Source organism: Nyctereutes procyonoides, unplaced genomic scaffold (assembly GCF_905146905.1).
Source record: "Nyctereutes procyonoides isolate TBG_1078 unplaced genomic scaffold, NYPRO_anot_genome, whole genome shotgun sequence".
NCBI classification, from domain to species: Eukaryota; Metazoa; Chordata; class Mammalia; order Carnivora; family Canidae; genus Nyctereutes; species Nyctereutes procyonoides.
The window spans coordinates 7,662,389-7,686,970 of record NW_026575126.1 but is presented as its reverse complement, the minus strand read 5'-3'; the positions used below and the strand labels follow the sequence as shown (position 1 = coordinate 7,686,970).

General features: G+C 42.2%; 1 protein-coding gene and 1 non-coding gene across 2 annotated transcripts; both read right to left on the bottom strand.

Moving 5' to 3' along the window:
* Positions 1-7,242: 7,242 nt before the first annotated feature.
* On the bottom strand, positions 7,243-7,349 carry LOC129520392 (U6 spliceosomal RNA). The gene has a single exon (XR_008666606.1). It is a non-coding gene; the product is annotated as a U6 spliceosomal RNA (small nuclear RNA).
* A 9,937-nt stretch (positions 7,350-17,286) lies between these two features.
* LOC129519338 (60S ribosomal protein L29-like) lies at positions 17,287-21,621 on the bottom strand. The gene is made up of 2 exons (XM_055339754.1): positions 21,617-21,621; positions 17,287-17,739 (listed from the first exon to the last, which is right to left on the bottom strand). Exons 1-2 carry the CDS (start codon positions 21,619-21,621, stop codon positions 17,337-17,339), a joined length of 408 nt encoding a protein of 135 aa, XP_055195729.1. The 3' UTR covers positions 17,287-17,336.
* Between the last annotated feature and the right edge of the window lie 2,961 nt (positions 21,622-24,582).

Here is a 24,582-nt window from a genome sequence, read left to right as displayed (position 1 = left end):
CTTAACAGACTGAGCCACCCAGATGCCCTGGGGAATATTGTTAAGTTATCATTCTGGGAGGAGAAAAACAGGCAATCTCTGCACAACAGTCAACACAGATTAAACAGACACGGTATTCATAAGTTAGATATGAATTCCCGGGAAACATGACAGACTTATGTTAACAGGACTTAAAACTTTTGCTCAGACTACACACAGATATATATTTTATCTATTAGCTAGTCACTCTTTTTCACAAACTGCCATCCACTGGGTAATGGAAAAAGAAAAGAAACTAGATTTTAGCTTAATCTCATGCTACAATACCACAGAAGCCTTCTTATCTCACGTCCTTATTATCAGTATTTGGTTGGTTACTTGAGAAAGCTTAGTAAGGCAGCCAATCATAAAAATACATTCATAAATACAGTAAGGATTTTCACTTAAAACATGTAAATGTACATTGTTTTGCTAAACTCATAATACAAATCCAGACTTTCATCTGTGTGGGGATGTATTGATTAAAGTGCACCTTAACGTAAACTACCTCCATATCCGTTTCCTTTAATTTTCAGTTTCGATTTTCTTTTTCTTTTTTAAAGATTTTATTTATTTATTTGAGAGATAGCACACGTGTGTGCACAAGCGGAAAGATGGGCAGAGGGAGAGGGAGAAGCAAACTACTGTTTGGATAATAATCAGTGGTGGGATAACTGTAGTGACTGGGATAAATGTGATAGGCAGAATGAAGGAAAAGATTAAGAAATTGGGCAAATCTAATAGATGATCAGTAAATTTATTTATCTTAAAAATTTTGTTTATTCATGAGAGACACAGAGAGAGGCAGAGACATAGGCAGAGGGAGAAGCAGGCTCCATGCAGGGAGCCCGGTGCCGGACTGGATCCCAGGACCCTGGGATCATGACCTGAGCAGAAGGCAGACAATCACTGAGCCACTCAGATGCCCAAATTTTAAACATTTCCTTTGCTTCTAAGATAGTTTTGCTAGATGTGTTTTATTTTGCTATTTTTTTGTACTTTTTTTCCAATCAGAATTTTTCCTTTGAAAAGCATCTGTGTTAATGCATGGTACCATTGTTCACTCATTTTTAAAACTGAGATAGAGTGGATGCATAACATTGTGTACAGTTAAGGTGAACAACATTTTGATTTCTTGCATTTCTCATATATCATGTTTCCACATTAAATAGGTTTATTTCTAGGCTCTTGCTGTTCTCTTGGGTTATTTACCCCTAAGACAATACAAAACTGATAATTGCTATAGCTTTATAAAATTTTTTTTTTTACTACCTTGTAGGGAAACGTTCCCTAATTTCCCTTGATATTGATTTCTCTTATCCATGACCATGGTATGTTTCTCCATTTACTTACATATTTTAAAGCCTTTCAATAAGAGTTTTTAGTTTTATCCTCAAAAGTCTTTCATATCTTTTTAAAAAATGTATTAGTGGACAGTTTATATATTTCTTGATATTATAGAAGTATATTGAGTGTTTTGTTTCTAATTATATTTTGCTGCTGTGTAGAATGCTAAACACATTACTTTAATAACTCAGCAGGATCTTTTGAGCATATATATATATATATATTAAAATATAATTGTCAAAATTTGACAATTCTGTCTCTTGCTTTGTTGAAATTGATCAAGTGCTTTTACTATAGATTGAGATGACCATATAATGTTTCCTCTTCAATCTGTTAATATAATGAATGACATTCATTGGCTTCTCAATGTTAAGCCAGTCTTGACTTTATGGAATAAATACAACGCGGTCATGAAAGTGTTCTCTAACTATGTCTGGATTTGGTTGGCTAAATAGCACTTCTCCTTTGTGTTGATAAGAGACACTGGGCTGTAATCATTGTCAGATCTATCCACATTGTGTCAGCCTCAAGGAATACAAAAGGAAATGTATATCTTTCTCTACTCTGGGAATAGTTTGTGTAAGATTGGAGTAATTTATCTCTTGAATATTTGATAGAACGTCAGCAAAAACCAACAAAAATAAATTCTGGTTTGGTTTCATGAATGGTTATGTGACTTCGGTTTTCTTATTTATTTGTGGATAAACTTTGGGAAGTTAGAGTTGTTTAGGAATTTGTCTATCTCATCTCAGTTTCCAGGATTTTTTTGGCATGAAGTTGACCTTAATATGTTTTTTTATTTCTTCGTCTCCACTCCATGTGTAGTAAGGCCACCTGTTGCCTTCTTAGAATATTCATTTGTGACCTTTTATCTCTGATTATTCTTCCCATTGTTTTGTTTGTTTTGAAGTAACTTATCTTTCTTAAAGGACCAACATTTGATTTGTTCTGCTCTTTAGAGTAGCTTTTCCCTCCTCCACTTCATTGATTTCTACTTTAATTACTGTTGTTTCTCTCGTCCAGTATGTTAAGGCTACCTGGTTATTTTTTGTCTAACTAAATAGGTTGAATACTTAATTCACTAATTCCCAGCTGTTTTTACTTTTTTAAAAAAGATTTGTTTATTTATTATTTTAGAGTGGGGGAGGGGCAACAGAAAGGGAGAGGGAGAACCTTAAGTAGGCTTCACGCTCAGTGTGGAACCTGATGCAGGGCTCGACTTCATGAAGTTCATGGATGCTTAATGAACTGAACCACCTACATGCCCCACCAGCTGTTCTTACCTTCTAATGTAAGCATTTCAGGCTATAAATTCTCCTCTAAGTAATTCATTAGCTGCATACCAGAAGTTCTGATAGATACTCCTTCAACTACTGTTCAGTTACAAATGTTTCCTAATTTCCATTGTGACTTTTTTCCACCAGGAGTTTCTTTTTTTGAAATTGATTTTAAACTTCCAAACACTTAGGGTTTTTAAGTTCTTCTGTTATTAATTTCTAACTATATGCATTGTGATCAGAAAATAAACTCTGCTTAGCACTAATCCTTTGAAATTTATTGAGATTCTCTTTATGGCCTCATCATTAATTTTTATGAAATGCCATGCGTACTGGAGGAGAATGTGTGTTCTGGAGTTTTGGGATACAATGTTCCTACTAGTCCTAAATAATTCATGTGCTGTTTAAATTTCATCTATGCTTCCTTAATTCTGGCTGCTTATTCTATCAATTATCAAGAACCTATGTTAAGGACCGCATTTTGATAGTGGATCACCAATATCCAGTTTTAGAGTAATGATGGACTTTCAAATAAGCTCTTGAGTAAGAAGATGTATATATGAGTCTGGAGTTCAGAGAAGTCCAGGGTGGAAATGCATAGCTAGAAATCTTTGCATGGAGATGATCTTTTGGGGCAGCGATTAGATGAAATCACACAAAGAATGAAAATAAGAAAGAAGATTAGAAATCTGAGGATAAAAAAAAAAGAAATCTGAGGATAGAGCCATGGGGTACTCTAGTGTTTATAGGCTGTGAAGATGGGGAGGAACAGACAGATTGACTAAAAAAAAAAAAAAAAAGCTAGTGAGTAAGAAATAAACCCAAAGAGAGTATTTTTTTTCAAGGAGTGTGGGCTGAATGTTTCCAATGTTGCTAAATGGCCAACTAAGATGAGGACTAAGAATTGAACAGACCCAAAGGATCTTGTAGCATATATCTCAGTTGATGGGAGCAAAGTCTATGCACAGTGGTGCCAGGGAGGGCTAATACTAGCTGCCAGTGCTCAGGATGCTGGGTCCTATCTTTGCCATCAAGGAACTAAGGGGAAAGGGAGTCTGATAAGAGCACTCTTGCTCTCTGCCAATTATCCACCTTTACTCTGATGGAGCTGCCCAACTGTGGTTTGCACAAATCTATGAGGTAGCTTTCTTCAGGTGCCTGTAAAGAGAGTAAAATAAGAGTCCTTGTGCCCTCAGAGCTCTGGTTCATAATCCAAAGCCCTTCCTCATCCTCATGGTAGAGCTTACAACACAACGCTGTCACTGCCAGCCCTTTTCCTTTCTCTGGTGGACTCCTGCCCACATTTCCTTGCAAGCCAGAATGAATAGGGCTTTTTTCCTTGCCTCCATTGTATTCTTTTACTCCTTTTCCAGTCTCAGTGGTAAAAAATAATAATAATAATAATAATAAATAAATAAATAAAATAAAAAAGGTATTCCCTATACTTGTAAAGAAATATGTGGTGAACTAGGAGCTGAAGAAGTTTGTGAAGTATTTAATGTTTGATAATTAATAATCCATCATGTTTGGCCTGTAAGAAAGGTGTATTTCTTATCTCACTCTTTCCTCCTATATATTCTCTCTCTCTCTTTCTATCTCTGCCTCCCACCCACACACACAAACACACAGACACAAACCAGTTGTCTCTGGTCTGGAGGAAGATGGCTGCAATAGACAGGCCTTCATAGGGAGATTAAAATTAATGGTTAAATGAAGGAGTTGTCTTAGTGTAAGCTTTGGGAACATCAGCACAATAAAACCTTAGTTCTAAACATCAAGACTGTCATTAGATGGGTAGAGGACTTTGAATAACTCGATCAGTACCAGGTGGGATGAAGGATATACTGCTCTGAGACCTGGGTCAGAGAGGCCTCTTCCCTGTCTGCTGCACTTTGGTAGGAACCTAACTCTGGCCCTTCTCTGTCCATGCCCCCTTACGGGGGTAGAGTGCCAGGGGCCAAGCAACAGACCCGCTAGGAATCTGCATCCCCTCCAACCCCTACTCTAGGTCATATTCCTGGTACCAATAATTCATGGCTCAAGTCCATCACTAAGGCATATGCACAATTCTTCCTGGAACCTGTTCTCCCAAGAGTGGACCACACCTCAAAGTGAACATTCCTCTAGTCCCTCAATGGGCCAGTGGGTGGTTGTGTGTGGGTGGATGGGGAGGTGTAACGGAGCTCGGCAAGTGGACAGAAGTGTCCAGATATATTTGAACATCTTACAGTGTGGAATGGAATTGGAAGTGGAAAGAATGGGCAGTGGATTTCCCCAAACCACCAGATTTCAGCCTGAAACTTGGGAAGATTCCACAAACTTTTATTTTTTTTATTTATTTATTTTTAAAGATTTTATTTATTTATTCATGAGAATACACAGAGAGGAGAGAGAGAGAGAGAGAGAGAGAGAGAGAGAGAGAGAGGCAGAGGCACAGGCAGAGGGAGAAGCAGGCTCCATGCAGGGAGCCTGATGTGGGACTCGATCCCAGATCTCCAGGATCAGGCCCTGGGCTAAAGGCGGTGCTAAACCGCTGAGCCACCCGGGTTGCCCTCCACAAACTTTTAGACTCGAAACTGATCTTCCAGGTTGTTAGGAAGATGTATTTTTCAGGGGAGAAAGAACAGTTTTCATTTAATATTTTGTTAGATTGATTTATAAACTGTAAACATTTAAGCATATTGGATGTCTTGCTCTGGATCCTATAGATGCTAGGGATAGAATGTAGGGAGCAGAACATATTAAGGTTGGTGTGGGTATAAAACAATGTCATAAAATAACACATGTACATGTAAAATAGTCATAAAAATGCTTTAGGCGTCCCTTTGAGTATGACACAGTGTCTTGCTACAGCCCTTCCCAGCACAGCATCCTACCAATACCCTCATTGACAAATCCCCTGTCAGGGTGAGTTCCTCATTCCCCTACAATTCCCCTCCTGGTAAAAAGTCACTTCCCTCGCCAGGATGTGTGCCTCTCCACCTGCCTGTATTTCTCCTGTCCTCTTATTGAGCTGAACTGTGCCATCTTATCAGCTCCCTTGTGCTCTGCGTAAGTAAAACTCTACTTGTCTTTCCAGCCCCAACACAAAGCCCAACCACGGTGATTTCTAATCATCCATTTACGGTTCTGTAGCTCCCAGTAGCTTCTGAGCCCCTGAGGTCGTGGAAAATACCTGATTCATCCCTGTTTCTCTAAGCCTCGGCCAGAATCCTACCCGTGCAAGGCAGTCACTGAATGTCTTTAGGACAAATGAATAAATTCCTGGAGCCTTAGAGCATATGTATCTAGTGTGACGGGTTTAGTCCTGGATGACATACTGAATATATCAGCAGGAGGGCTGTTTCCCCCGCTCTATAGTTTTTCTTACCAACTGATTTAAAATTCTAAAAAGAATACTGTAGTTAGCTTTCTATGAATCTTTCAGAGTAACTAGCATAGTTGTGAGATCACAGTTGGTTCCCGATAGTATCTCGTTAAGTTGATTAGAGAAACAAAGCTGTGCAGAAAATGATTTAGGATGAAAATGGAGACAGGTACTTCTAAAATGATAGTAAAGAATGCCCTCTGTCTGCACATGTGCTTTGGTAAGGGAGAGAGGGGAAGGAGGGAAAAATTGGAGAAGATTAGAAATTATCTCCAGATCCTACAGTGAGAGTTTCATCTCTATTTTTTTTTCTTCCCTATCATGGTCCTTATTTTTCAGATTCACAGTGATCTTTGAGGCGTTCCCCCCATCACCACACCCTTCCCTCTTCGTGCAGGCTGTCTTATTGCTTGACAGTTGCATATTTTTATCTAGGTGATACAACTTGCAAATATCTTTCTGAGCATCATTCTGTCTTGAAAAAATAATGCTAGCAGTTTTGACTTTGTATCATCCCCTAGAGCAATAATAGAGCTTTAAAACCCCTCCTACTAATTCACATCGGTCTCTGGAATACTTCTTTTTCTGAACATTAGCACAGCAGTGAATTAATTTCATCATGACTTTAATTAAGTTTTTTTAAAAAACCATAATCACAGATAATACAGTTAAGATGGCTAAAAAGAGTCAGTATCAAGCCAAAAACTACACTATGATTAGGCAATATATCAGGACAACACCTTTTCTCACAATTCAAGTCAAATAAAAATGAGGAATAGAGAGTGAGGTGGTTGCCGAGACAGGAAATCTTCTGTAGTCATGCCCCTTTTACATTAGTGGGGAGGGCAGGGCTGGAATGTGAGGCAAGCCAGAAACGGAGTGAAAAGTAGATCTGATAAGTGAGAGCAAGCAATAGGATTTGCATGCATTTTTTTTTTCTTTTTCAAATGGCTCATTTTTAATGGTTAAAAAAATAGTTCAAAATCATCATCTTTGTATACATTTCTCTTATCCTTCTCTTGTCTAGTGAAGTAAATAAACATACACACACATACACATATAATTATGTTATACCAACTTTTCATTTGCTTCCTTTTCTTTTCTTTTTTTTTTTAGCTTTTTAAACTTTTATTTTAATTCTATTAGTAAACATACAGTGTTAGTTTCAGGTGTACAATATAGTAGTTCAACAATTCCATGCATCACTTGGTGCTCACTATGACGAGCACACTCAGAAATATGGAACGCTTTGTGAATTTGCGTGTCATCCTCGCACAGGGGCCATGCTGATCTTCTCTGTATCATTCCAATTTTAGTACATGTGCTGCTGAAGCGAGCACCACGTGTGTTTTTAAAGAGAGAACTGGGGGCAAATTCCACTTACTAAAACCTTGGGCAACGAAAGTTCTCTGAACCTTGATTTCTTCATGTTTTATTAAATTATAGCATGAAACCAGGACTAATGAGTAATATTTAATATGGCAGTAGATTTTAATAGGTTGCAGAGAAGAGGCTCAATCTTGAAAGAAATGAAATAAGGAAATAAAAAGTTCTACTCCTATGACTTAAAAAAATTGCCCTATCATCAAACCCACAAATGCAGTAGTAATCACACACACACCCCCAAAATGGGATCAACAGAACTTGTAAAAGAAAAAATAAAATACAGCAGCCTTTAACTGTCACACACTGAAACTTTACAACGATATATGGATTAAGTCTTGGAGGACAAATTTAAATTCCCAGGAAAAGACTTTTGGCAACAGACAAATTAAACATTCTTACTACTCCAGAGGGCTATATAGGTAGAAATATTAGAGAAGAAGACTTTAGGTCATTGGAAGACGTGTCTAACCACCAGAACAGACAAGAATGAAATAGGCTGTTTCTGAGGCTAAGTGAACCACTCATGCCTGGAAGTATTCAAGCGAAAACTGAACTGAAGGTTGTAGAGCATAATGGGTAATCACGAGTCCTGGAGACTGATTGCCTGGGTTGAAATCCCAGGCCTTCCTCTTTTACAAACTGTGTCTTTTTGTGCCTCAGTGTAAAACGAATATAAAAGCACACCTGCCCCATATGGTTGTTGTGTGGATTAAATAATTAACACATGTAACGCACATTAGTGCTATGTAAGCTTTAGACATTATTAATGATAGTATTTCTTGGAGGGATTCTTGCAGAGGAATTCATGCTTTGGATGGGTTTGGTGGGGTAATCAAAAAGGGATCTGCTTCCTCTGAGATCCTATGATCCTATGTTTCTATATTCCCTGACTTTAAGGGATTGAAATTGTCAATCAGTTGAGAGCACTGGCTGGAGCATCTTTGAAAAACAAAACAATAACAACAAAAACCCATGTTTCTCTAAAAAAAAGATCTTGATCATCCTTTTGAAGATAGGAATGAATAACATGTTTGAACAATTCTTCATACAATCATTTTTATAACTCTCAAAAGAAAATAGCTCCCCTCAAGCCAGCACTTGACCACCTAGGAGAAGCAGGGATAGACAGAAAGGAAAGGTGGATAGGAATCAAAATTAAATTTATCTCAGAGGATACCAGAAATGATCTTATAGTGTGATGTATACAGAATGAAAGATGACTGCTTTGGGCCGTGGCGAATACCTTCCCTTGCCCTGAAGAGTGAACTTCACTGGGGGTCAAGATGGCAGCCCTAATGGATGTCCACACCTTGAGGTAATGCAACAATTCCCTAAGGCAAACAGCTTCTTCACTGTTCTCACCTACCCCAGTCCTCCCTGTCCCCAGTCCATTTGTGTACTACTGTCTCAGTGTTCCTTCTAAAATGCCAATTCACCACCGCCTCCCACCTCACAGGGGCTTCCCATACGTCTAAGATACGTCATGCAAATTCTTTGTCTAATGACTCGTCATCAACCAGTAAAATTCCAACTGTTTTCTAAACATGAGATTTGTTTACATTCAGCCACCTGGGCTCCACCCAGAGTCTCTGCAGCTGCACCCCGAGGTTAAGCAACTCAACCCAACCATCTATCCACAGGCATGGTCTGGCTGCCATAACAGAGGGTATTTTTTCATTGCATTTTAAATGGAATGATGTTTGGCAGCCCTCACATCTACCTCCCTATCAACAGCAGCAGCAGCAAGCACTTCACAAAGCTCTGATTGAGGCAAATAGCCAACGACAGCCTAGCCCTTCTCTCTGGCACTGTGTCTTCCAGCTGCACCGGAGATATAACTCACGGTAGCAAACCTGAAACTGCGACTCTTGACAGATTAATTCCATAACAAAAATCAATCATGGCACTTGTTGCCGACATACATAATATTTTGAGTTTCCTGTCTAGCACCACCGAGAAGCAGACCTCCTTGACCTTGACCACATTAAATGAATGCACTCATACAGTAATGCAATCAACTGATCACCGCATGCGCCATCACCCCTGGTCTGTATAACAGTGATCAGCATTGAGCTCTTGTTTCCCGTGGTGCCTCCTAACCCAACCAAATTGCCATCCTTACTAGCAGAATGTCTCTTCTAGACAAAAATAGTAGTTGCAGTGACATCCTGAGAAGGTCTTATTTTTCGGGTGGTCACCTCAAGCAATATGTCAGCTGATTTGCCTGCTAGCTTTTCCCGGAGCAAATAAATATCAACCAGCCAAAGGGAGGAAAAAAAAGGGGCACACTGGAAATCCCACTTTGACCTCAGATAGAGTATCCTCCTGTTCAGAAAAACCCTTGTTCACTCCTAAGCCAAAGAGGCTAAACAGGAAAGGAAATATGAACAGGTGGCTGGGTGAGCACATCACTTATATAATGAGCAAACTGCAAGGGTTGGAGCCAGGGGGGTGCAGGGTTGATGGAATGGGGAGAAGAAAACTAATTTCTCCTTTTTAACATTAGAGAAGTTGAGTCACTGGATTACACCTGACCATGTGAAATGCATCTGGTGCAGAAGAACCATCTGGAAAAGGGCTATTGACAATTCCATCGGATTGCTCAACTTGGTACGGGTCAGGAGGCTGAAGACTTTGACGGCTGATGTTACCAGAAAGCCCAAACTTCTAAGTTTGGCTCAAACTGGTTCAGCTGAGTGTGAATTTCCCAGAAACCAGGACCACTCTTGTTGATTTGTCCCATTTGGTTATTTACAGATAAAACAAGTGATATTTGGGCTGCTGGGGAAGGAGACGTGATGTGGCCACCATCCCCAGCAACCTTGCCTCATGTCTAACCAGAAACATCCCTGCATGAGTATTTCAAGTGTTCAAAGATGGTCAGGGGACACACCTAGACTTAGATACCTGCATGCCAAATGGGGATATTTCATTTTCACAGCTCTCAATTCACCTTTTTTATAAAGTGACCCTGGGGCAAAAGGGAAGGGCTAATTAAGCATTTCATTATCTGACTGATATAACGAAGCACAAAGTGACAGTGAAAAAAAATAAGCATTGAGAAACATCTGTCCAACTCTAATGCTGAGAATGTCACAGCCTAGGACAGCATCTGCAGATGGAGGTTTTTAAAAATTGAAATAGAGGAATCTTCAAATAGCATGTTGTAGAAATACCTCCAGGGAATAAACTCCAGGTAAAGTTTGCTCTTCAAACCTGTACACAGAATTTACTGTTCTTAGAAATGATAGCGTATCTGTACGAAGGAAATCATGTTCAAGTTGGCAGTGATTTAATGAATACAAGAAAATTATACTAGAATTTACTGTGTATTGTCTCTTTCATGCTCAAGGCTTTCCAAAGTGTCTTACTAACAAGCAATTAAAATGCCAAGAGACCAGGGATGGTGGGCAATGGTAAAATGTCTGCTCTTAACCTGGTAGCTTACAAATTGCCTAGAATATCTCCTTGGTTGCTGAGGAATGTTGACTGTGGATGTCACAGCTGTCCCTGCAATTGTTGGAACAGGCAGTGAGATCTGGGATTCTCACTAGTTAGTGGAATTTAAGAGAGAACTCCATTTGTAGCCTCATCTATTAGTACTGTAGCAAACCAGTATGCATTTATCCTGAAAATGTGCTGCCTGACGTCATATGGCTCAAAAGTGCCTAAGCCAAAAAAAATAAAAATAAAAACAAAAAACAAAAAACCATTAATTATTTCCAATGTGAGATTAGTATATCACTAGTTTAGAAATACAGAAAATACAGATAAGCAAAAAGAATAAAAACCATTTATAATCTGCCCCCAAGAATTGTTGACTAGCACAACGCCTGTTATAGAGTCGGTGCTTCCAAAATATTTGTTAAATAAACATTTCCTCTTGGTCCTTTTTAATGCAAATATATACATTGTTTAAATAAAAAATTGAATCATACCGTACCTGCTTTTCTGAAACCTGATTGTAAAAATTTTAGCATGAGATTGTAAATAGCTTTCCGAGTCATTAAATATTCTAGTAGTTTCCATGACTGCTTAGTATTACATTTTGGGACATATTTGGAGTAGAAATTAGACAACATTTAATAACAATATTCTCATTCTTGCATCCATTTAATACATATTTTTGGAGCTCTTACTACTTGCCAGCCTCTATTCTAGACATGCGAATGCATCAGGGAGCAAACAAAACCCTTGCCTTCAAGGAACTTAAATTGTGGTTGAGGGAGACAGACTACCAAATTGAGCATAATAGCTAAGTGTTTACGATGGTAGACACCACGGAGGAGAAAAGAGCCGGCTAAATAGGATAGAGAGTATCAGTAAAACAGAGGAAGAGTAGTCATTTTAAAAGATGGAATTTAAGTCAAGTCTTGAAGAAGGAAAGGGGTCTGGTCACAGGACTATTCTGAGGAAAGTCGCTTCTGGTGGAGGAAAGAGCCAATGCAAAGGCCCCACAATTGGAATATAATTGGCATGCTCGAGGCCCAGCGAGGTGGCTGGAGCAGGTACAGTGGAGGGAGAGTAGAGGACTGGGTTGGAGAAGCACAGAAGAAAGAACAAGAGTTTTGGCTTCTTCTCTAAGGGAAACTGGGAGCCCCTGGGGTGTTTCGAGCAGAGAAATGACACAAGGTGACTTCTATTTTTACAGGCTCTGCCTGAGAGCTGTGTCAAGAATAGAACGTACGGGAAAATGTGTGAGAGGCTACTGCAGTGAAGTGAGCATCAGTGGTGGTGGCTCAGACCAGAATAGGACCGTGAAGGTGGTCAGAAGTTTACTTCCAGATGGATTTGGAAGGTACTGCCAATAGGATAACCTGATAGGTGGGGTGTGGTGTGCAAGAGAAAGAGAAGTGTGCAAAGTGACTCAAGGCATTTGGCCGAGCAGCTCTGCATTAAGATGGGAAGGTTCTAGGTGGAGCAGACTTCAGGAGGCAGAGAAATGAAGGGGGAGAGCTACGCAGGCCGGATCGCACAGGTCATGGTCAAGACTGGATTTCATTTTAAGTGTGATGGGAAGAGGTCACATTATTTAATTCCCTCCCACTCGTCCCCTCAACATGCAGCTACAGCCCTGCTGACCTGCTCTTCCTCCAACAGGCAAAGCATTCTCCCAGCTGGGCTCTGCACTTGCTGTTCCTTCTACCTGGAGCTCTCGGGCCCCATATTTGGACAGGCCTCCCTTCCACACCTCACTCAGGTCTCCACCCAAACATCGCTTTCCCCAGACACGTATGGTCGCCCTGTCACAAGCTGCTACTGTGCTGTTGGCCTTTCCAGAGCGCTAATCACACCTGGCTTCATGCAATTCCTTACTACCTTTGTCCTCCCTCACATACGCAAGTTCCACGCAGACAGAGCTGTTGTCTCATTTTACTCACATATTCACCTCCAGCCGGTGCAATAATGTCTGGCACCTGGCAGATGCTTAGTAAGTATGTTTTACATACATGAATGGCTGAAAAATACTACTGGTAACACTACGAACACTTTAATGATTTTTGGCGTAGTGACTTTAAGGGTCTTGGGTTTGAGTTCTGTTGGCCTCAACAGGTGAGTAGGGAGGAGCTCCAGGATATACCCTTCTTTCCAGCATGTGTGTGCGTGTCCCCTGAAGATAGGTGAAGGACTTGGTTCAACGTGATTGCACTGTTTAGGATTTTATTGCAGCGGAAAAAGTTTGGTAGAAAATAAAATCAGATCTGTCCTCTGTTGTGGTGGACAGGACCCTGGATGTGCATCAGAAGGCCTGGATTCAGGTCTCCACCCTACGTGCCCCTGCTGTGTGCTTTCTGCAAGTCACTGTATCTCTGTGGCTTTGGTCTCTAATTTTAAATTTGTGAGAAATAATACCTCATGTACTCCCATCACCTCATTGCTTGAGGGCCAAGTGAGATATTTGGGATAGTGCTAAACAAATGCGCATAAATATTTTCTCTGGATGAAAAGAAAGTGTTTGAAGTGAATCTAGGCGGAGTGGGGGGGGGAAGCAGAGTTCTGCTGCAGCATATGCACCATCTGGCTCTTGAAAATGTGTCCCTCAGGAAGAAAAATGAGACTGTTGTTGAGACTGCAGCAAAGAATCATTCCGAAAGTGATATTTTCCAACTCTAATAAGTCTGTGATCAAACAATCAGTTTCTGGGGTAAAGGCCACTACTTTCCACCAACTGACCTGGAAGCATGTACCATATATTTAATGTCAAGAGCGTGCAAGCCTAAGCAGTTCCTGCTGGTAAAGAATGGAAAATAAAATCTTGTGGCGTAAGAGACAAGACACCCGCATCTAGCTGGGAACTGGAAGAGAAACGTGCCTCCAAAGACCTCCAGATGCGCTGCCTGGCAAATGCCAGCCTCTCCCTGGAGTGACCAGAGGTGGTATTTGAAATGCAGCATCTGTGTACAGCATCGTTGCAAGAGAAGAGGAGCTGCCTGAGGGATGTGCAAGCCGGGAGCGGCGGGGGAGTCGGCATAGCTCCGAACTCTCGTCTGTTCCCTCTTCCTCCTGGCAGCATTTTCGTCCTCCTTTTACCTGCTCCCATTCCCCTCTTCACCATCACCTTCCTCAGCTCTCTCATGGTCTATGCCTGACTCCCTGGGGTCACCCTGAACCTGGAGCATTCTATGTGCAGTGGCCTACATAACTAAAATAGCCTTTTAGTGTCCTGGGTCCAAATATTTCTAGAGAAACCTTTTTTGGCCCAGCTCACCTAAACTCTTTGAGTCTGGCCGCATAAATCTTGGGTCCTTGGTCTCTTTAGTTTGCACTGTCCTTGAGAAAGATGCTCATCCCTGGACTACAGCTGTGTCAGGTGGTACAGAACATGGTTCTGCTCACTGGCGGAGACTGTGGGCTTGGACAGATTCCCTGAGAAAGGATTAGGTGGCCCAGACATTTTTAAGTGATACCTCGTTTAGGCAAGGGCCTGTGTGTGGGGGGTTGCCCTCACAGTCTCTTCTAGAACCAACGTTTATTCAAAAAGCAAAAGGCTGTTACATGAAGAGACAGGTTCAATAGGTCACCAAATCTCCCACGTGAAATCTTTCTTCTTGTCAATCAGTCTAAAATATTTTATGTCAGCCTTGTTAATTTTCAAGCCTGACAAACTGGTTTTTAATGTGCCAAAAACGAGCCTGGACATTAAGTCCCATTAAGTTGTAAGAGTTTTGGGGCTATACACACTTTTGTCATAGTAGGCTTGGGCTGCCCACGCTGTGTAGCAAAACCAGGGATCCTACTGTGCTGTACCCTTCCTCGGATGCCCACCCACCCAGCTCTGATTCCATTCTCTAAGACACTCTTTCTGGTCTCTAGCAGGGAGAAATGGACATCACACTATGACCTTCTAGCCCCAGGAACATCCTTTTGGCTGTACCGACAACCAATGTTTGGCAAATATTCAATACAACTGAGGAAATGTTATAGCCCCTTCACCTGCCAGATTGAAAATAGAAGCTTCATTGGACAGATGGAGAGGAGCTTAGGACCCTCTGCTCTGACCATCAATGCCCCTGAGACCATCCTTCTATAAAAATGAATTTTCGTGTCATCGTCATAGAGCTGGAAGCTGGAAAAGCTCTCCTCTTGGCTCTTAGCTACCAATACTGCCTGAGTGTGCAACTGGTCCAGGACAATTATGTGGCCTCTTGAGGAATTTTCTTAGAACAGTAGTGGGGCTTGGAACTCTACATCCCAGGATCTAAAGGGCGGTGAAGCACTAATGCCCCACCCCTTCCACATACCATTAACAGCCAGAGAATTATCTTTTGGAGTTGTCTTGAAGTGGGGGCTTCTAGGGCTTTCTTGGTCATGTCCCTTTCTTGGTCATGTCCAACCAGCCTAGTTGCCATTTATTTAAAAAAAAAAAAAAAGAATGAGGAGCCCTGGTTCTTCTCAATTAATGAGGCTGATTGTGTACACTTGCTATAACTCCCATTCATTCCCAGGTCTCCGTACTGGTTCAGGCAGGCATTCACACAGGTAGACTTCTAGCTGGCAGACTGCCTCTTTATGGTGGAGAGAGTCACCAATGAAAGATGGAGTTTCACACCTCACCCTGGCAGTCTGACTACCCCTACAAGGTGTCTTTGAAAGCCTGAAAGTAGAGCCTTTCAATAATGCTCTTTCTGACCAGGAAGTCCAGATGAGGATGAGAACGATGATGATGGTGATGATGATGATGATGATGGTAACACCAATAAGCTCAATAAATACCTGGGAGTGTTAAGTGACTTGGCTAGAGTCACATATATAGTAATGGCCCCAGTTCTAGAGAGGTTTCACTGACCATTGAGGATAAACAGGCAGGCATTTGAGAGTTTTCCATGTACACAGATGATTCGCTCTCCATCTATCCAGTCAGTTTCTTTTCTGACTTTTAAAAGGGGAATATTGACTTAGACTCTAGCTATTTAGGGACTAAAAGGATCCTACCTCTCTCCGTCTTGAGCCACTCTCTGTTTGTCTACTGTATGCATTGGGGGATTTGGAAGAGAGATTCAAGGGCAGGAATTGCCCCTGTGGGCTGACCTATGCCTGTATTTATTCTGCAGATAAGCCACTGGCCAAAGAAGGCACACATCTTTGCAGGAAGGGTGGCTTTGGGAGTTCTGATATTGGGTGGCCACGTAGAGTTGGGCAGTGTGGCACTGCAAAACGGGTCTGGCTTAAATAAAGCATGGAAGTGTTAAATTGCATACCCAGATCCTATGATTGGAAAGGGCCAAACTCCTGGCACAGTGCCTGAGGAACAATAGGCCGCCAGTAGATAGTTATTGAATGAGTGAAAGACAGAGTCCAAGCCCAACTTTCCATTCCAAAGGCAATGCAGTTTCCATTTGGACAGTCTGCTCCCATTTTCAATATCTTTCATTAATCTGGGAGAAAAAAAAAGGCATTCTTAATTTTACATGTTGTCTCTGGAACAGAAACATGATGTTTTGATAGTAAAGAATCACATCAGAGCAATGCATGTAGGAAGACGGTAGAAACTTAGTCATTCTGACCATCCTCCTAGTGGGCCTGGAATTTTCTTTGTGTTTGGCAGTGGAATACCAAATGAGTCTAAAATTAGTTTCCATGAATATTGGAAGAAAAGAATCCCACTTGAGATGGTTGTGTTTCCGTGAGTTTGAAAGACAGACCAAGGCGTCAGTCTCCCCTGCTGAGAAGAGCAGTGGACCAGACGCGGATACACAATGACTCCAACCGGAGGGGACCTACGGATCCTGAGATTCATCAGGTGAGCTAATCCAGGCCTGCTTCGTGTTTTAAAGGCCGGTTAAAAAAGATCGCTGTGGAATATCGCTGTAACACAAACCCACCATGGTTTAGAAGCCAGCATTTGGTTGAATAATCTACCCAAGGAGATTGTCTTAATCAAGTAGCGTAAGAGCTTGTCCACTCGTAAGGCATATCCACAGTACGGGTGGAGACAGTGCTCGCTGAGCACTCCACTCAGTATTTAACAGGGAAGAAAAGGCTTACTAAGATCTCTCTTGGATTTACAAATCTGAGAAATTTTCTCTCTCTCTCTCTCTCTCTCTCTCCCTCTCTCCGCAGCCCCTTCTTCCTCTTCCCCCTCTTCTTTTCTTTCTTGAGCTCCCAGGATCCATGAAATTTATCAACTCCACCAAATTTCTTACCCACTATAACTATGTTAGTAAAACACTCTGTAATGCAATTCTTGGTGCAAGAAATGGAGCTGTTGAGCCCAATTTAAACACTATAAAATACCACACACATGTACACACAAACACACACACACACCCCTGCCCGGATTGCTCTAGCAGTGATCTTTCTTTTTCTTTTTTCTTTTTTTTTTGACAGATCCTGCCGCAGGTTTATTTGTTCAAATAGCACAGGAGGACACCAGGCCCATGAAGACAGAAGCCCAGGGGTCATACCAGTCCTTCCGTCCTCACACTGGCAGGCAGAAGCCTCTACACTGGAGCCTTTGTGGGGGCCTGGGCACTTTTGGGAGCCTGCGCTGCAAGAGTAGAAGCAGGAGCCGGAGCCGGAGCCGGGGTCACAGCTGCAGCCTGGGCCTTGGTTTGAGCCTTGGCCTTGGCCTTTGGCCGGCAGAGCCTGAGACCTTTGGCAATGCAGGCATGAGCACCTTTCCCGAGCTTGGGGTGAGCGATGTAGGCAAGTCGATTGAGCTTGTGGCTGCCGCCCTTTGGGATCTTGGGCTTAACCTCCTTGGGCTTGACAAGGGCCTTGATAGCCTCAGCACGCACAGTCATGGCCTTGGCATTGTTGGCCTGCATCTTCTTCAGGCCCTTCTTGTTGTGCTTCTTGGCAAAGCGCATGTTCCTCAGGAACTTGGGGTCTACCCCCGAGTGCCTCGGACCGGAAGAGAAAAAGAGAGAGGAAGCTGATCTTTCTTCTCATCAGTCGATCTCACTCAACAACAGGGTGAATTTTAATTATTTTTCTTATGAGCGCAAGCAAATGCTTTGCTGCTTACTTGTCTTCTGGCCTTTTGGGAACTAAGGTAGGAAAAATTAGCCAAAGAAATATGGAGGGGCCAGGGCAGAGGATGCCAGAAATATGGCTGGAAACTGTTTTTGCATCCCTGACCAGAACTGACTTATCAAACCACGTTGGTATGCAAAAGGCCATCTCACCTCCAAGGTGACCTGTTTATCTTTGAGGGTGAGGGAAAGGCTCACTCTTGGTCCACTTCTGTCTATCATGTCTTCCTTTTGTTCTGGGATCACACAGCCAACAGTAGGCAGCACAGGAGGGGGTCAGAAGCAAGAGATGCACCTTCCAGAGCAGGCCTGTATCCATGAAAGGCCTCATGACAGAGACTCAGAGGATTTTCAACTTCTTAGGCCCCAGCATCTCCCTTCTTCAAAATAGAGAAATTGGTCATTGAAAATGTTCAATGATCTTCAAGGTCTTTCTAGTTCTGCACAAACTTACTGGACCTAAAGTATGATTTTAATTATATTTAATATAATATTATTATAATAGTGTCCATCACCAATGCTTCACCTCTGATTTTCCCTTGGGTGTATTTGTTGTCTTGAATGTTCCCCCTCCCCCAAGTTTTAGCAACTTAAAATGGAATATGGGTTGTCACATCACTTTTGAATGGTGTCTCTGTCATACAAAGGCACTCTGTCCTCTCAGAGGAAGAAGATGCAAAATAATTCCTTAATTAGTTTAGAGGTTGTGAACAGGGTGAAGTCAGATAGAAGAAGAGAAGTGTCATAAGTTTTTTTAATTTAAGAAGAAAAAAAAATTTCTCAGAAAAGATTTATTTCTCAAGATTACAACTTAGCAGTTTAGTAAGTTTTATAAAATGTAGACTCTGAAATGATGATTCAATAGCCGCATTCAGGTAGTGCTTGGTAAGTGAACCTAGGGGCTGGGTGAAAACCAGACTCCCCTCGGAACCGGGCAGAAGTAGCCCCAGTAACCCTACAGCTTGTGGGCCGTGCGGTTCCCACCATGTCCCACATTAATGGGTCACGTGGAAAAAAATGCCATCTTGGTTAAAGGCAATTACACAGCTCAAACTACAAATCTTGCAGCCCAGGGATCACCTTAAGTTCAGGGAATAGAATACTTCTCTAGAAAACCTTACAAATCCGGAGAAAATTACCTTCAGTTGCATGAAAATCATGATGAATTTCAAGAAATATTTTTTTTTAAGAATTTCATGACTAACACCCTATTTAACCTTGAGATACTGATATTGCAGGAGCCAGGGTGGGGTCCAGCATTGGCATATGTAATGATAAAGCTGCTTTATTGGAGATAGATTTAGGTGAGGGCTATTATGTTATTATTATGATGAGAATATGATTGTTATTCTGATATGAAGATTGAAAAAATATATATGTAGGTGGATAAGCAAATAAGGCTTTGTGTTTTGATCTGAGAGAGATTGAAAGACATTTTTCTAAGGCAAAGAATTTTTTTTAAGTCCCTTTTGTTTGAATGAATCGTCATCCTCCTACATTTTTGAAGGCCATTTTGGGGTGCTGATTATAAGTTTAAGAAAACTTTTTAGTGGCATGGTTTCTACTTGAGAAGACTGACTTCTGCAATCATCTTTTTTTTCCCTTTGGTTTTTGCTTGTGAGACACATGTACAGCATTTCAGCTTAGGTTTTACAAACTTTAAAAATAAAGCCTTGTCTTGGAAATACAAGGAGGCATGCCACCTCCAGCTGGGAGCGAGCGGTTCTCTGGCCTTGCTCAGCATGGCAGTCTCAGTTTAGAACTCACGTTGGAGACAGTGTCAGGAGAGCTCTTGTGTAGTATGGAGACCATCAAATAAGGATTCAAAGCTGGAAATTACTGACTTGAGGCTGCAGCTTAGAGTTTTAGGCTGTTAATATCTCTAGCTGCTTAATCCTCCTCTTCTCCCTCCTGTAAATGAGCAACACAAGAACAGGCAATGCATCCACTACCCATGTGGAATTTCCCTTTTAATTTCCCAAGGTCCTTTGAAGACATCTTTTCTGTCCCATGCTAGCTCTTCTCCAGTCCTCAAAAGCAGACTAAGGAAATTCGAAAGAAGATTTGAGGTGTTCAGGGTCACTTCCAGGGAGAGAAGATGTGCATATCCAGCAGGGCAAAGGAGACCCAAAGAGAAAGAGTGTAGACTCAGGGAGACAGTGCGGGGTGGGGGGGGGAGGGCAGGGGGGGGGAACCAATACCAAAGTTAAACAGAGACTGGCTTGAGGCACAAGGAAGGGGAACATGAGTCATGAAAATGGAAGGAAACCTCTAACAGAATTCTCATATTTAGAGAAGGTCTCCAGATGTACGGGCCATGTGTTTGGTGGAAAATGCATTATGTCATCATTCTCCCCAGAACTGTTATGGGAAACATTTAGGGAGCTAAACACTCTTTTACGTAACTGTTGTTACTTTTGTTGTTTTGGTGGTGGTAAAGTGAATCCAATAGAAAATCTGACATTTTAATCATTCTTAAGGTATAACTCAATTCAGGGGCATTAATTACATTAACAGTGCCTTATAACCAACAGCACTGTCTACTTCTGAAACACTTATCATCCTAAACAGAATCTCTGTAACCTTTAGGTGATGAAGCTCCATTCTCCCTCTCACCCCAGTCAGTCCCTGATAACGTTTAATCTATTGTCTGTTTGAATTTGTCTCTTCTAGATATTTCATATGTGAGATAATACAACACCTGTCCTTTCGTGTCTGGCTTATTTCATGCACCCTAACGTTTTCAAGGCCATCGATATGGTAACGTGTGTCAGAACTTCATTCTTTTTTGTGGCTGAATAATAGTCCGTTGAATGTATATACCACGTTTTGTTCATCCATTCATCTACAATGAACGCCTGGGTTGTTTCCACCTCTCGGGTCTTGAGAATAGCACCACATTGACCTAGTCTTCTAAAACTTAGAGTAGCCATTTGTTGAAGACTAGTTCTTCCCTGCAAGGTCAGTTCTTTAAAGGATGGTTTTAAAACGTCTTTGCTGGGGAGAAGAATTTCCAGATCCACCCTGGATGCTTAGTATGGTGGGAATTACATTCTTGCTTTGAGTACCTGCCCAGCAGACTCACTTCTGAACTGGTTCTTGTCCCACCAAGGTGACCCTGTGAAGGTTATGGGAGGAACAATCCTACCCTCTGGCCCTGAATGAACCTGGATGGTAAACAATGCTCAGCATCAAGTCCCAAAGAGAGGTGAGATTCAAGAGGAGAATGAGGGACTGAATTAGCAGCTGAACGAGTTAACAGGGAGAGCTATGTGGTTTTAGAGCTAAGGATAATGAGTCAATCAGGGATTCGTATAGGAGACAGACCCACTCTAAACACTTAAACAAGAAGGGATTTAAGATGGGGAGTTGGGGATCCCTGGGTGGCGCAGCGGTTTGGCGCCTGCCTTTCGCCCAGGGCGCGATCCTGGAGACCCGGGATCGAATCCCACATCAGGCTCCCGGTGCATGGAGCCTGCTTCTCCCTCTGCCTGTGTCTCTGCCTCTCTCTCTCTCTGTATGACTATCGTAAATAAAAAAAAAAAAAAAAAAAAAAAAAAAGATGGGGAGTTGGCTGTTTCCAAAATTGTCAGAAGGACTGGTGGGGTGGGCATGAAGAGGGCATGAGAAGGCTCTCAAAACCATTCTCCGCTGACCCTAAGAGAGTTACCATATGAAACCAACGCTGGAGGTGAGAATTCAAGAACACACCTTTGTGCTAGTGATCCCAGGGTTCTGGTACCTACATCATTGCCGTTGGTGCTGCTTCTGCCCCAGCCACCTCCATGGGGATTGCCTTGCAATCCCTATAAAGTTGGAAGAGGGACTCAAGATAATACCTGCAGAAATGCCTCACATTCTCCAGCCTTGCTTGCCAGCAGAAGCAAAAAGCCTATCTGTCTTAACTTTCACCTAAGTTCAGTTTGCTCTTACCTTGGGAGTCTTTGCCTTCCAACATGGTAGCATGAACTCGGGTAACATCGCACTTTTCCCCCCAATTAGTCTCACGGGCACCAAAGATAATTTAGGCTGAATCAAAGGTCATGCACTCCCCGGTGTGATTTTCTTTCTTGTTTTGTCTAAGATCAAAATAGAGATAGATTGTCCAGGGCTCTTCACTGAAATCTGCAGTTTGTCAGGAAAGGAAATTGAAAATTAGGAAGAGATCTCATCCCCTTGTAAATATATATTTTTTTTAAATTACAAACTTATAGATGGTGATGAAACAGCATTTCCGTATCAGAGAATTTAAGATGAGTGCCTGGGTCTGTGCAAACAGAGAAGAATTCTGTGACTTCAGAGAGAGGTCTCTTCTGGGGTGAAGAGTGGAGTTACCACTATGGGAGACCAGGGCATCCCAGTCAGGGCTGGGCAAGCTCTGGAATGAGCCTTGGAGTTTCGGAGGGAGAGATTCTAAGTTGGAGACTCAGAATAGGGCTCTGACACTCTGACAGGATGAAATTGGTCACATTTTCAAGTGTCCAATCGGCTTGAATGTACCCAGTCTACCTAATTTTCTTAAAGCATTTTGAAAAGACCAGGTGAAGTAAGAGCTTTGAGGGTGCAATCAAGAGCTATCCACTTGTAAGATGTTATTATTGTTTTTATCATTCTTCCAAGATTTATAATAAAGGGCCTCATATTGCAGAGCGCTCTATATAGGCAAATTTTTTAAAAAATTGCCATCGAGTTTAACTGATTAACTCAACACGTATTCATTGTGTTATGTGTCAAGACATCATGCTGGGGCTGGGCAAGCGGAGGTGGTTCTTGCCCCTTAACTCCTCATTCCAAAAGGCTCATGTATGCCTGCTGGATACATACGCAGATCATTTCAATGCCGAGTGAAAGAGCAATAATTGAGGAGTACACTGGGTCCTGTGGGAGCACAGCGACAGGCACCTCAACTGGCCGAGAGGAGCCAAGAAGACTTGCTGAAGGAAGACAGAGAGCGAGAGACCGCACAAGCATGAAGGTGCCCTCTGGCACTGGTGACCAACTCTTATTTTTTTTCTTTCAGTAAGGAGGTCAGTTCAGAGAGAAACAAAATTCTTTTAAGGTTTTATTTATTTATTTATTTATTTATTTATTTATTTATTTATTTAAGAGAGAGCAAAAGAGCACAAGCAGGGGAAGCAGCAGAGGGAGAGGAAGAAGCAGGCTCCGTGCTGAGCAAGGAGCCCGATGCGGGGCTTGATCTCGGGACCCTGGGATCATGACCTGAGCTGAAGGCAGATGCTTAACCGACTGAGCCACCCAGGCACCCCACAAAAATGTTGACAGATCACATTAAGAATGATTTTAAGGGATACCTGGGTGGCGCAGCGGTTTGGCGCCTGCCTTTGGCCCAGGGCGCAATCCTGGAGACCCGGGATCGAGTCCCACATCGGGCTCCCGGTGCATGGAGCCTGCTTCTCCCTCTGCCTATGTCTCTGCCTCTCTCTCTCTCTGTGACTATCATAAATAAATAAAAATTAAAAAAAAAAGAATGATTTTAAAGTAGGAAATGTAGTAAGGTTGGGCGTGGAACAACACAAATTGAACTGCACGGGCCCATTTATATGCATATTCTTAAAAATAAATACAGTACAGTACTGTAAATGTATTTTCTCTTCCTTATGATTTTCTTAATAACAGTTTCTTTTCTGTAGCTTATTATACAAATAGAGTGTATAATACATATAACATGCAAAATATGTGTTAATTGACTGTTTATGCTCTTGGTGAGGCTTCTCGTCAACAGCAAGCTATTAGGAATTAAATTTGAGGGGAGTGAGAAGGTATACCCGGGTTTTTGGCTACGTAGAGGGTCAGTGCCCCCTCCCCCATGTTGTTCAAGGGTTCATTGTACTTTGTGTCAAAGCAGGTTTTGGTGTTTGCTCCCATCACTGAAAGATTTTTGGGTTTGGATAAAATTCTAGAAACTACATTTAGCATACTTCACAGTATCTAGTTACAAGTAGCATCTCCGCAGGAATTTTCTAGAAGTTGGGATCTGGTAGTGAGGTGTCGAGACTGAGCGATGAAGAGAGGGTGATGAATTGCCTTCCAAATCCAGTCAGAAAACAAGGATGCAGAGGCAGCCCCAGTAGAGGATTCACTGGGTCCATGGAAGTCATGAAGAGGAGAGCTGACGTTGGGTGGGGGTGGGTCCCAGTGGGATGTATCGTTGGTGAACCCCAGCAAGAAGTGGAAGGGGGCTGCATGCAAAATTCCACGTGGACCATGAACTCGTCTTCTCTATCGTCTATTTGTCACATGGCAGTCTTGCTGCAGCCCTTCTGGAAAGCATGTGTGTGTGGGTGGGTGCTTTTCTGAGCTGCTTTCCTTGGGGTCTTTCATTAGGGCCTGACTAGTTGGTGAGTGGGAGGGAAGGAACAAGACAGGCAAGATCTAGTGCTTCCCCTTGGGGAGCTGGCTGCCCTGGGAGGGCGCAGGGTCTGCTCTCTCCTGTGTGTCCTGGTTCACAGGGACCCAATGGGGAGGAGTCTGCAGAGGTCAGCGCGGCCCACCCTTCTTTGAGTTTTCATCTTTGAACCCCAGTTGTCTCCTTGGGAATCTCATAAGGGAGGAAGGCTCAAGTTCAAATATATTGCAGTCTTTCTGTTACCAGGGAGCCTTCAGGTTATCACGTCATCTCATTGCAGAACCACCGACAGACTAAATCAGACATTGTGACTGGACACGGTTCAGGTGGGGGAACCAAAGGGTG